At 44.1% G+C, this 12,649-nt stretch overlaps 1 protein-coding gene across 14 annotated transcripts in view; it reads left to right on the top strand.

Moving 5' to 3' along the window:
- EP400 (E1A binding protein p400) overlaps positions 1–12,649 on the top strand; it is a 112,010-nt gene that overhangs the window by 31,159 nt on the left and 68,202 nt on the right. For 6 of the 14 annotated variants that reach the window (XM_042234485.1, XM_042234477.1, XM_042234483.1 and 3 more), the window contains 3 exons: positions 8,245–8,335; positions 9,707–9,814; positions 10,322–10,707. In XM_042234485.1, coding sequence (XP_042090419.1) covers positions 8,245–8,335; positions 9,707–9,814; positions 10,322–10,707 — 585 coding nt within the window. Of the gene's footprint in view, positions 1–8,244; positions 8,336–9,706; positions 9,815–10,321; positions 10,708–11,478; positions 12,257–12,649 lie in introns of those variants that run through there. The other 8 variants (XM_042234479.1, XM_042234478.1, XM_042234475.1 and 5 more) reach the window with 4 other exon arrangements.

Below are 12,649 nucleotides of genomic sequence, written 5' to 3'. Positions count from 1 at the left end.
TCTGGTTCCTTTCACTCTTCATATACATTTTAGAATCAGCTTGTCGGTATCTATAGAACATCCTGTTGGGATTGCATTGACTCGGTTGATCTGTTTGGGGTGAAGTAATATCTTGACAACATTCAGTCTTCCAGACCAGGAATATGATATATTTCTCCATTTATTTTTGTCTTCTTTGATTTCTTTCATCAATACTTTCTAGTTTTCAGCATGCACATTCTAGGCACATTTTGTTAGATTTCTACCCATAAAGTCTAGTTTTTCTGTGATTCTATAGGTGGTACTTAACTTGAAAAATTATTTTCTAGTTGTTTATTGCAAGTATATGGGAATACAGTGAGTTGTACAACCTTGCAAAAAACTCATTTATTAGTTTTAGGAGCTTTTTGGTAGCTGGAATTTTCTACCTAGAGAAATCGTGTTTGCAGAGAAAGCAAGATTTATGTTTTCCTAGTTATATGCTTTTTCCTTTTTCGTTTTCTTGCCATGTTGCACTAGCATGGACTTCCGCTGTGAGGCTGAATAGGAGTGGTAAGAACAGACATTCTTACCGTGTTGATCTTAGGAGGAAAGCATTCAGTCTTTCACCATCAAGTATGATGTTAGCCATAGATTTTGTAGCTATCCATTATCAGGTTAAGGAAATTCTTTTTTCCTAGTGTTTGTCATGAATGGATGTTGAATTTTTTCAAATACCGTTTCTACATCTAGTTACCTAATCATGTGATGTTTCTCTTTTGGTGTAGAAATGATGAATTATATCACATTAAGGTATGATTTGTAAGCAGGGAATACACAGATCTCAAGTGTTACAGTTTGTTGAGTTTGACAAGTGCCCATGTAACCCATGCATATATTGAGATGTTCACTTCCATCAAGTCTTCTCATGTTCCTGCCAGCCGTCTACTACCCAGCTCCCAGCCCATTTTATTCCTGTTTATTCTACTACTACTGTTCGTTTATCTTTAAGGTGTGTTTTGACTGCACTGGGTGTTAGTTGCAGCATGAGGCGTCTTTGTTGCATCATACAGGATCTTTTGTTGCGGTGCATGCACTCTAGTTGAAGCACACAGGCTTAATTGCTCTGAGGCGTGTGGGATCTTAGTTCCCCGACCAGGGATTGAACCTGTGACCCTGGTGGTGCTAATGGTAAAGAACCCACCTACCAATGCAGATTAGACATGAGAGACTCGGATTCGATCCCTGGGTCAGGAAGATCACCTGAAGGAGGGCGTGGCAGTCCACTCCAGTATTCTTGCCTGTACCACAGCAAGCGAGGCCATGCTCTAGAGCCCATCAGTGGCAACTGCTGGAGCCCCCGCACCTAGAGCGTGTGCCCTGCAATAAGACAAGCCAGTGCAATGAGGAGCCCTCGCAACACAGCTAGAGTGGCCCCAACCCCTGCCTGCCACAGCTGAGCCAAGCGGGCTACAGTCTGTACGGTTGCGCAGAGCTGGACATGCTTCTTAACCACTGGGCCGCCAGGGTAGTCCCTCTTACTGTTTATTTTGATGTTCAGTTTATCTGTAATTTGACCAATGAGAGCCCTTTCAGACAGGCTCTATATACTTTTGACACATCCTTGTCACTCTCTGAGTACTTCCTTACCTTCTGGCACAAAATATTGAAAGTTTTTCTTCCATATGCCTTGATTCAGTCCAGGAATCAGTCATTTCTGTAAGGAACCTGGTTCCACTTAGGGGGGAATAATCATTTGAACCCAGTATTTAAGTGCTTGTGGTAATGAATGTGATACATTTTCTAAATTGGCAATTGTCAGAAAATTTAATCAGTGAAACGTCTTTCCTATTAGTGCTTAGAAGAATGTAATATATCAATGCATTTATAAACCACATTGATAAATATTTTTGTAAGAACAGTGGGACAGTGAAAGGCAGAGAGTGCCCTTAAACCTAGGTGCATGATTTCCACAATGACATAAATTATACCCTCCGATTTACTACCATACTAACCAGGTTGCCAGATTAAAATTGGACAGAATCTGTTTATTTAGGTCTGTGGAACTCTGTTCCACTGATGGGCTCTAGCGTGTGGCCTCGGTTGTTGTGGTACATGGCATGTGGAATCTTCCTGGGTCAGGGATCAAACTTGTGTCCCCTCTGTTGGCAGGTGGATTCTTAACCACTGGACCACCAGGGAAGTCCTCTCATCCACCTTTTTTTTTAAAAAAAATATTTATTTATTTGGCTACAGCTGGTCTTAGTTGCACCATGTGGGATCTAGTTCCCTGACTAGGGATTGAACCCAGGCCCCCTACATTGGGAGCACGGAGTCTTAACCACTGGACTACCAGAGAAGTTCCTTCTTACTCACTTTTGATGGGAGTGTAGTGTGGAAACATTTCACATGATCTGGAGAAGGTGAACGTGGGCAGGCCCTTTGACCCAAACAGCATACTCCAACGATACTGTTGTGTTTGTGAGCTGGAAAACATATCTAATAATGTTCCCAGCAGCATTGTTTATGGTAACCCCAAACTGGAAAGAAGCAAAATGTCCACCACAGCAGAATAGATCAGTTGGTCGTGCACAGTCATACAGAGGAATGCTCTGTATGCATAATCAGTGGTAAAAATGACTGAGTAGGTGTGGGTGGGCCTCAGCAGCACCATGTGGAGCAGAAGGGGCTACAGGAGAGCCCAAGGGCAGCCTTCTTCAGTTAAAGTTCACTAGGAAGCAGGGTGTCAGTCATTTAGTCATGTCCCACTCTTTGTCATCCCAAGGATTGTGTAGCCCGCCAGGCTCCTGTGTCTGTGGAATTCTCAAAGTGAGAATACTGGAGTGGGTAGCCATTCCCTTCTTCAGGTAGCTTCCCAACCCAGGGATCAAACCCAGGTGTCCTGCATTGCGGGTGGATTCTTTACCATCTGAGCCACCAGGAACCTTCTTGACCTGTATGCAGGTCAAGAAGCAACAGTTAGAACTGGACGTGAAACAATTGAGAAAGGAGTATGTCAAGGCTGTATATTGTCAGCTTGCTTATTTAATACACAGTACATCATGTACATCATGCGAAATGTTGGCCAGTCTGAATGAATCACAAGTTGGAGTCAAGATTGCTGGGAGAAATATCAACAATCTCAGATATGCAGATGATTCCACTCTAATGGCAGAAAGTGAAGAGCAACTAAAGAGCCTCTTAATGAGGGTGAAAGAGTGAAAAAGCTGGCTTAAAACTCAACATTCAAAAACTTAAGATCATGGCATCTGGTCCCATCACTTCCTGGCAAATAGAAGGGGAAGAAGTGGAAACAGTGACAGATTTTATTTTCTTGGGTTCCAGAATCACTGTGGACGGTGATTGCAGCCATGAAATTAGACACTTGCTTCTTGGAAGGAAAGCTATGAAAAAACCTAGACAGTGTATTAAAAAGCAGAGACATCACTTTGCCAACAACAGTTTATATAGTCAGAGCTGTGGTTTTTCCAGTAGTCAGGTATGGATGTGAGAGTTGTACCATAAAGAAGGTTGAGCACTGAACAATTGATGCTTTTGAATTGTGATGCTGGAGAAAATTCTTGAGAGTCCTTTGGATTGCAAGGAGATCAAAGCAGTCAATCCTAAAGGATATCAACTCTGAATGTTCATTGTCAAGCCTAATGCTGAAGCTGAAGCACCAATACTTTGACCACTTGATGCAAGAGCTGACTCATTGGAAGAGACCCTGATGCTGGGAAAGATTGAAGGCAGAAGGAGAAGGGGACAGCAAGTGATGAGATGGTTAGAGTTTCACCGACTCAGTGGACATGAGTTTGAGCAAACTCTGTGAGATAGTGAAGGACAGGAAAACCTGGCCTGCTGCCGTCCATGGGGTCGCAAAGAGTCAGACATGAGTTAGCGACTAAACAACAAGGAAGCAAAACCAAACACAGCATAGAGCGGAGCGTGGCCTGTGGGTTTTGGCACCAGAGGGAAGCGGTCACCCATGGATCAGGCGGCCAGTACCTGGTGGGACAGGGGATGCCTTCATAGTGCACCAGGGCTCCAGGGCATTAAGCCTCAGGATCAGTACCTGGGTGTTATTTGTAAACTTATAAGTCTTTCTACTTTTTAGCATTTTATTATGAAAAATTTCCAATGGAGAAAAACAGTGTTCAGTGAACATTCATATCCCACTGTTTAAATTCTGTGGTAACTTTTGGGGAAGTCCCAGTTCAGAACTGTTTGTGTTATATATTAATTTCTGTTTGCTTCTCAAAGATTTTGAGGTAGTATTTTTTCTTTTTGGCTGCACCATGCAGCTTGCAAGATCTTAGTTCCCTGACCAGTGAAAACCTGGCCCCACGATAGTGAAAGCGACGAGTCATAACCACTGTACTGCCAGAGAATTCCGGAGAAGGCGATGGCATCCCACTCCAGTCCTCTTGCCTGGAGAATCCCAGGGATGGGGGAGCCTGGAAGGCTGCAGTCCATGGGGTCACTAAGAGTCGGACTCGACTGAGCGACTTCACTTTCACTTTTCACTTTCATGCATTGGAGAAGGAAATGGCAACCCACTCCAGGGTTCTTGCCTGGAGAATCCCAGGGACGGGGGAGCCTGGTGGGCTGCTGTCTCTGGGATCACAGAGTCGGACACGACTGAAGCGACTTAGCAGCAGCAGCAGCAGCCAGAGAATTCTCCCAGATGGTTTTTATTACAGTTATTTAGATCTTAAAGAAATTCTAATTGGAGATTATTTGTCAGTGATTATAATGTTAAAGGAAATGAATAATAATTAGAGTTCTGTAACCTTATCCCAATAGATTTTTTTCCATTTAGAAAAATTGTATTGAAAAATAGTTGATAAACTGATTTCAGTTATATACACTTGTATATATAAATGTATATATTCTTTTTTTTTTTTACATTTTCTTCCATTATAAATTATTACAAGACATTAAAAATATAGTTCCCTGTGCTGTACAGTAGGTCCTGGTTGGTTATCTGTTTTATATAGAGTAGTGTGTATATTGGAGAAGGCAATGGCGACCCACTCCAGTACTCTTGCCTGGAAAATCCCATAGGTGGAGGAGCCTGATAGGCTGCAGTCCATGGGGTTGCTAAGCGTCAGACACTACTGAGCAACTTCACTTTCACTCTTCACTTTCATGCATTGGAGAAGGACATGGCAACCCACTCCAGTGTTCTTGCCTGGAGAATCCCAGGATGGAGGAGCCTGGTGGGCTGCCGTCTATGGGGTCGCACAGAGTTGGACATGACTGAAGCGACTTAGCAGCAGCAGCAGCAGTGTGTATATTTTAATCCTAAATTTCTAATTATCCCCCAGTGATTGATTTTTTAATTCTTATATGTGTGTTCATGTTTTTATGTGTGTAGTTAAAAGTTGATAGTTATAAAGTGGTAGCTTAACTTGATTTAATAGACATACTTGCAGAAAGAAGGCATGAGTGATTTGTTTGTGCTTTCCTCTCCTTTATGCTTACTGAAGAATAACCTTGGGGAGACTTCTTTTTAGAGTCTTGAATTGAGAGACAAAGTCCTCTCTACTTACAAGTAGTTCTTTTCTTTTGCAGGCACTTAGGAAGGTCATCATCTCATTGACCATGTCCTTTTCTTTCATCCAGCCCTACAGACCCCATGGTGCCACTCAGCTTATGTGTGTTGTTTAAATTGGATAGAAATTTACCCATTGGTAACCAGCTGGTTGTTAGTCCAGCTGGTTGGTCTTAATTTCTTCCTCCAGAGTAACATAAGTCTGCTTTTCTTTTCTGTCAGCTACATCCCCAGTTCCTTCAACTGTTCTTTTTTATTCTCCCCATAAGTATTTTTTTTAATTTTTAAAAGAGTTCTAATATATGATTGTTATTTAAAATCAAATTGGTATTTTAAAGACAGCAGTGTCTTTCCCATTAAAATAGTCATGAAGACGTATAAGATGAAACTAAAAATCATTCTGAAAACCAAGAAACAGTGGCTATCAGGAATTAGGCAAAGACAAGTGTCTTTGATGACATAGTCTTTTATGTTTAATGAAGTGTAACTTGTCAGTTTCTTCATATGAATGTCCAATCTTCTAGGTTGTAAAGACTTCTCATTCCATTATGTTGCTTTGGAGTCTTTAGGAACTGACAGGGTTGTGTGCGTCTGAGTCTCCCTCTGGGCTCTCTGCTCAGCTTTTTCATCTGTCATCCATCCTTAAGCAGCATTATGCTGCCCTGGTGTCCACACCCTGTGGTGAGTCCTGAAGTCCAGTCCTTTTCTAGTTCTTCTTTCAAGAATCTGTTTTCAGTTCACTGACCTCTGCATCCCCACTCTACTGTTCAGCCTATCAAATGAAATTTTTTAATTTCAGACACTTTTTCAGTTCTAAAATCTCTGGTTATCTTTTTATATTTTTTGTTGAAATTAATTTATTCACAGTGTTTCTGGTGTAAAGTGATTGATATATATATATTCTTTTTCAGATTGGTTCTGTTTTTTAATAGTTTTTTTTTTTTTTCTGTGAAGATGTCCTCTCATCCTTCATAAAAACATACTTTTATGTTCTTGGACATACTTACTAAAAGCTGCTATGAAATCCCTGCTGCTAATTCCAGCATGTGAATTGTCTAGGGGTTGGTGTCTATCAATTTGTTTTCTGAGTACGACTCATGTTTTCTTGTCTCTTTGTGTTTTGAAGTAATTTTGAATTGGACCGTGGGTGTTGTGAATAATAGGTTACAGAGACCCTGAGTTCTGTTAATGAAATATTCTTCTGAAGAGTATTGGTGGTTTTGCTTTTGCATTTAGTTAACGTGATTGAGCTGAGGCGGTGAACCCTGTCTCCTGAGCTCTCAGTGTAGTCACGCTGGCCTGTGCTTGGAGCCTTGGCATGTGTGTGGCTTAGGAGGCAGCCAGAGATCAGGCCCCAGCTGCCCCTTGTGGTGACTGTCCTCCCTCACTTCTGCTGTGGTCTCCTGTGCTCCATCCCAGTGGTCTTCAAGCCAGTGAGGCCCTCTGCTTCTGGGTCTGAGGCCTGCCTTGTGCCAAATACCATAAGCCCAGAAGCCTCTGCTATTGATAGTTCCAGTTCCTCCGTGCAAGCGTCGAGTTCCATCCTGTGTCTGGCCACCTTGTCGCATTTTTTATATTTCTTTTAGAGTTTATGTTTATGTGGAATGTGTTTGGCCCAATGGGATGTTCTTGGCCATTACTGAACACAGAACCCTGTACCAATTTCTTTTATTGAAAAAAACCACACCAAAACACCCTCTATTTGATTATAGAAGTAATACATTTTCATCATAAAACATTTGGAAAATTTAGAAAAAGTGCACACACACAAATTATAAATTGATTGTAATCTTGTCCCCAAAGATAACCACTGCTCACATATTGTCTGTTTTTTTATATCATTCTTTTCTCTCCTCCTCCCTCCCTTCCTCCCCCAATCTTTGTTACATGTAAACGGGGTTGGATGGGGTGGAGTACTTACTTTCCCTTTTCATTACTGAGTCCCTGTACCATGTAAGGCAAACCCTGCTGCATGGCTGGTCCTGGTGGTGTAGTATCCATTCCTAGATGGCAAGGATCAACAACTGCTCTCACAGGCAGTTACTTTGTTCAGACATGCATTTAAAATGCCTTGATAAGTAGAGTGGATATAGTTGAATTATTTAAAAATAATTAGCAACTGTTAACCTCATTTTTAGCATTCGGTATCCCTGCAAGGTGGTGCAGAGATGTCAGAGGTGTAGGGCGCCCAGTTTCTGTCTTTGATGGTAGCTTTTCATTAGAACATTTTAAATAACCTGTATATATTTCACACAGCTAATTGCAGTACCATTTTGAAGTTAGATTGTTATTAATTGGAGTTTTAGTGCCATTTCCCAGTAGGAAGACAGTTTCAACCTTTCTTCTTATCATTCAGCTTTGTGATTTTGGCGGGCTATGTGATGACAGGTAGTATAATAATTAGGGAGGCTAAGCTGTAGTCCTAGACAAAACTAAGATTTCCTGCATTAGATTCTGCTGTCATTCTGTGTGCAAAGCCAGTTTGTTTCTGAAAGACTCTAGATTCTCATTGATCTGAAATTCCGTTTAAAACCAGAATGCAAGTCCTTTTTTATTCTCCAGAGGTAAGTTAGAACTTGTTTTTTTTTTACAATATATTGGGTAGATAACATTTCTCAAAAATGATTGAAGTCAGTGTTTGGGGTAATTATGACAGTTTTAGTTTACATTCATTCTTGTGATGCACTTAAATTATGAAAATCTCAGTTTTTCTTTTTTTTTCCCCCCAGCAGCAAGCCCTTGCAGGGACCCTGGTGGCAGGAGCCGGAAATGCGATTGAAACGGATCCCTTTAAGAGACAGCAGGCGGGACCCCCGGCAGGTATGTCATGGAGCACAGGCTCAGGGGTCTACAGAGCCAGTTGGCTTCTTAGTCTGGGAGTTCCAGTATAGTGGCCACCTGTTTCTGAAGCGTGGCCCTTAAAGAATTTAGTTCTGGTTCATTTCTACTTCGAAAGTTAATTTTTCTTTGGGTAGTAATCAACTCAACAAAATATTCCTGTGCGTGTTTATGTGTACTGAAGTTAGAAGTTTGTTAGTTGAATAGGTATATTCTAGTTTCATTTTCTGTGTGCATTTATAGGTTCATGTCCTCAAGTGTAAACCTGCCTTTTCAAATTGTCATTCATTTTTTCAAACTGGATTCTTTCTCCAACTTAGAAACTTAATACACATTTTGTGTAAAAAATTCAAACAATTCAGCAGGGTGTAATTTGAGCTCACCTCTGGTTTGGTATTCCTTCTCCATTCCCTCGCCACAGAGCTGGCTGCGTTTGTTCATTTTCCCAGACAAGCATTGCTTCAGGTGTGTCATTCTGAAAAAATTAAAATGCAACCCTATATGCACTGTTACGCCTTTAATATTAAATGACTAGGTTATATTTCCCAGTCATGGACCTCATTCTTTTTGATGGCTGCAAAGTATTGCACCCAGTGCATGGATGTTTCCTTTATTCATTAAAGAATAATGTTAGCATTCATTTGTTAGTGTTACCTTTTTTCTGTTATAATAAAAATAGGATTAAACCTTTAGTTTCACATTTTTTCCTATATGTCTGTGCATGTTTGTAAAAGCAGCACTCCAGGAATGAGACTGCTGATCAGAGTGTGTGCATAGTGAAGGGCTAGTGATGCTAAGTTGCCCTCCAAAAGGATAGGGCCGGTTTTTGCCCCATTAGCAGTTTCTGGTTCTCTCAGATTTTGGCTATGTTATTAAGTATGACCAATCTTTTAATCTTTGTCAATCTTACGGGTGAAAAATGAAATGTTTGTTTTGAAATGGATTTCTTTCATTTCATTATGGTGGTAGTATCTCTTCACATTTTTAACCATTTGTGAATGTGTCCCTCCGCTAGCTGTTTGTGTTCTTTGCCCATTTCGTCTGTCTGGTTGTTGAGCCTTTTCATATTAATTTGTAAGAGCTTTCTGAATGTTGCCCATCATGTATGTTGCAGATATTGTCTCTTAGGTTGACGCTTATCCTTTGCCTTTTTATGATGCTATTCTTTATATTTACAAGTTTTTAACAGAAAGAAAGTGTATTTATCAACCTTTTATGGCTTCTGCATTTTGGTTCATGCATAGAAAGGCCTCTCTGTTCAAAGATGATAAAAACACTTACACATGTTTTTTCTACTACTTTTGTGGTTTTATTTTTTACATCAAACTGCACCTTTTCTGAAAATTATTCTAGAGCAGTCTAAGAGACCTCGACTTGAAGTGGGTCACCAAGGGGTAGTTTTCCAGCACCCAGGGGTGAATACAGGAGTTCCTCTCCAGCAGTTAATGCCGACAGTTCAAGGTAAGACCCAGCACCAGAACTAGCTCTCTTAGTTCAGAAAAAGGGAGTGCAGAGAGGGCTTAGGGAAGTAGCACCAGGCTGAACGTGTGCAGTCCAGGTAGCATATCCAGGTGGTTTCTGCCGCTGGGATGTTCCTCTGAGTCCCACTTAACACAGCATGAGGAAACCACTGGAGACCAGCTCTTGTCACCTTAGCGGAGCCACATGCCCCACTGTCCTCAGCTTCTCTCTGGTTTTCCCTCCTGTGTATTTTCTGACTTGCTGCTGTGGTAGGGACCCTGTGGTTAGTCTGTGCCTGCTCTGCTTGGTGCTAACTCACAAAGGCCGAGAGCTTTTCTTTCCTTGTTTGTGTGCTCATTTATCGCGTTAGACCTAATACACACAGGTTTCCCGCCAGTTAAATTTCCCCTTTGAGTGTGTGGTGCTATCAGGGCAGGGTCTGTGACAACGCTGGGAGGTGGAATTGAGCCCCGGAGTCAGGGCTGCTGGGTCTGCCCTTTCTTGCAGGAGGAATGCCTCCTGCCCCGCAGGCCGCTCAGCTCGCCGGCCAGAAGCAGAGCCAGCAGCAGTACGACGCCTCTACTGGGCCCCCGGTGCAGAATGCCGCCAGCCTGCACACGCCTCCGCCGCAGCTGCCCACCAGGCTGCCCCCGGCCGGCCTCCCCGCCACACCACTGCCCCCCGCGCTGCAGTTCCCCCCGCAGCCGCAGATGGCGGAGCCCCAGACTCAGCTCCCAGTCCCCATGAAGACGCAGCCGCCCAACGCTCCGGTCCCCGCGCCCCCGCCCGGTCAACTCTCCACAGCTCCCCCGCAGCCCACACCACCCACCCTCCACATCCCAATGCCCGGGAAGGCGCAGATGCAGGCCCCTCCACTCCCGGCCCAGCCACAGGTACTGCGGGCCCTTGTTGTTCCTCAGGTTAGAGGGGGAAGAAAAGACAGGTGGTTTGTTGGATGGGACGGTGCATGGCTGGATAACTCACTCTCTCCTAGCAGCTCACTCTCCACTGTGGAGCAGTTAATTCACTAGTTGCAACATAATTTTGTTTGGTTCTGCAGTCCTAGTTACTGTTATTAAAATGTCAGAAAATGACACAATTCTTACTGCTGCTCTCAGTACCGAGAGCTGAGTACAGGTCAGCTCTGTGACCTGATATGCCGGGTCACAATATGTCGTTGCAGTTCCTGACCATCCACCAGGCTCTGTCCCCAGGTGCCTCCCCATGGACGCTGGTTCCACAAGTGGTGGGCACGGCATAGATTTGCAGGCTCGATAGACATTTCCTCCACTGATTTACTTCACCTAGACGCCTTTGTGAAATATGTACAGTGAACCGTGTGGGGTCCCTGACGAGCAGTGAGGCCAAAAAGCGTGGGCCTGGGGCCCCAGAAGGGGCAGGAGGGAGTGTTTTCAGAGGCTTATCTTAGCTGCATGTGGTCAGCTGCATAGGGAAACCACCCCGCCCCTAACTGGTTAATGAGGAGACTCCCTCGCTGGATTTGGAGCTCGAGTTCTGGTGATTGGAGAAGCTTGTTCTCCCACGTGGTGGTGGTGCCTCTCATTGCCTGCAGGTGCGGGGTGCAGAATGGCGTCACCTGCTTCCCTCCACTGGGCAGCTGCTGTGGTGGAGTCTTTATTATTGCCCTCATTAGCCATGAGAAGATTGAGGCCAGAGAGGCTGGATAACGTGACCAGGGTGGCCAGCCAGCGCTGCAGGGGCTGTGACTGGCTCCCGGCATTGACTACGGAGCCTTCTGTGTGCCTTGAGAAGGAGCCCCCCTTCTCCCACCAGGGTGGCTGAGCCTCTTCCCTGGGCAAGCTGGAGGTTTTCATGGAGATGAGTCTTTCAGTTTTGGACACGGTTGTTGAGTCCCGTACCAACTTCGCGCAGCACTGATGTCTTTCTTGGGTTTGTTTCCTCCCCTGGTTGACCCCATGTGCTGTGGGATGTGGTTTTAGAGTAGTTCCTTACAGAAGCCGTGGAGTTCTGTTCCTTCCAGGTTGGGAGGGACCCATAGACTTCTTCTGTGAAGGGCCACAGAGAGGAAGCATAACGGTATTCCAGGCTTTGTGGGCCGTGTGGTTTCTCTTGGGCCACTCAGCTCTGCCCTGGAAGGTGAGAGCAGCCCCCGGGCCCACACATGTGTGGCTGCAGCCAGTAGAACTTTCCGAAAGTCTGTGGCTGGCCATGGTGTACCGACCACTGAGGTGGAGGACATTTCCATAGATGTGCAGAGAGAGGCTGCAGGTTGTGAGAGGCCCGTCCTTGGCTGTGGTGTCTTCTTCACACTGCAGGTTATAAATGTGCTGTGTTTGCGCCTCTCTGTTCCCAGCCCTCTTAGTGGGGGCAGTAACTTGCCTTCCCTGCTCTCTGCACCCCCGCTTCCTCCCAACAGAGTTCCAGTGTGAAATTAACTTCTCCTTCAGTCCAGGGAGGGAGGTGAGTTCTCAGCTTTACAAGCTTCGCTCTCAGGCCAGGATTGAGGAGGGCCCCTAACCTTACGGCTTGCCTACCACAAGAGGGTCACACAGAATTTGTATTTGCCCTTCAGAATTTGGTATTTTTCAATTAAGGAGAACTACATACAATTATGAAAAAAGCAGTAAAACCTGGAGAAAGCAAAAAAACAAAAACAACTTACATAAGACATTATGTGAAAGCAGTTTACAGTGAGCCCTTAATGTGGTTTTGTGGACAAACAGGACTTCTTTTCTGTGGACATGGTTCAGTTTGCCTGTTACTGTGGTCTGTGGATGAGCTTCATGATTGGTTTGCGTGGCTGGGGAGAGGGGACGTTGGTGTGTGCCTCTCTGCTGGCCTGTGGGTTCTGAG

The sequence above is a fragment of the Ovis aries genome, chromosome 17 (assembly GCF_016772045.2).
Source record: "Ovis aries strain OAR_USU_Benz2616 breed Rambouillet chromosome 17, ARS-UI_Ramb_v3.0, whole genome shotgun sequence".
Taxonomy (NCBI): Eukaryota; Metazoa; Chordata; class Mammalia; order Artiodactyla; family Bovidae; genus Ovis; species Ovis aries.
Note: the sequence above shows the minus strand (reverse complement) of the source record. Positions and strands in the feature narration are given on the sequence as shown.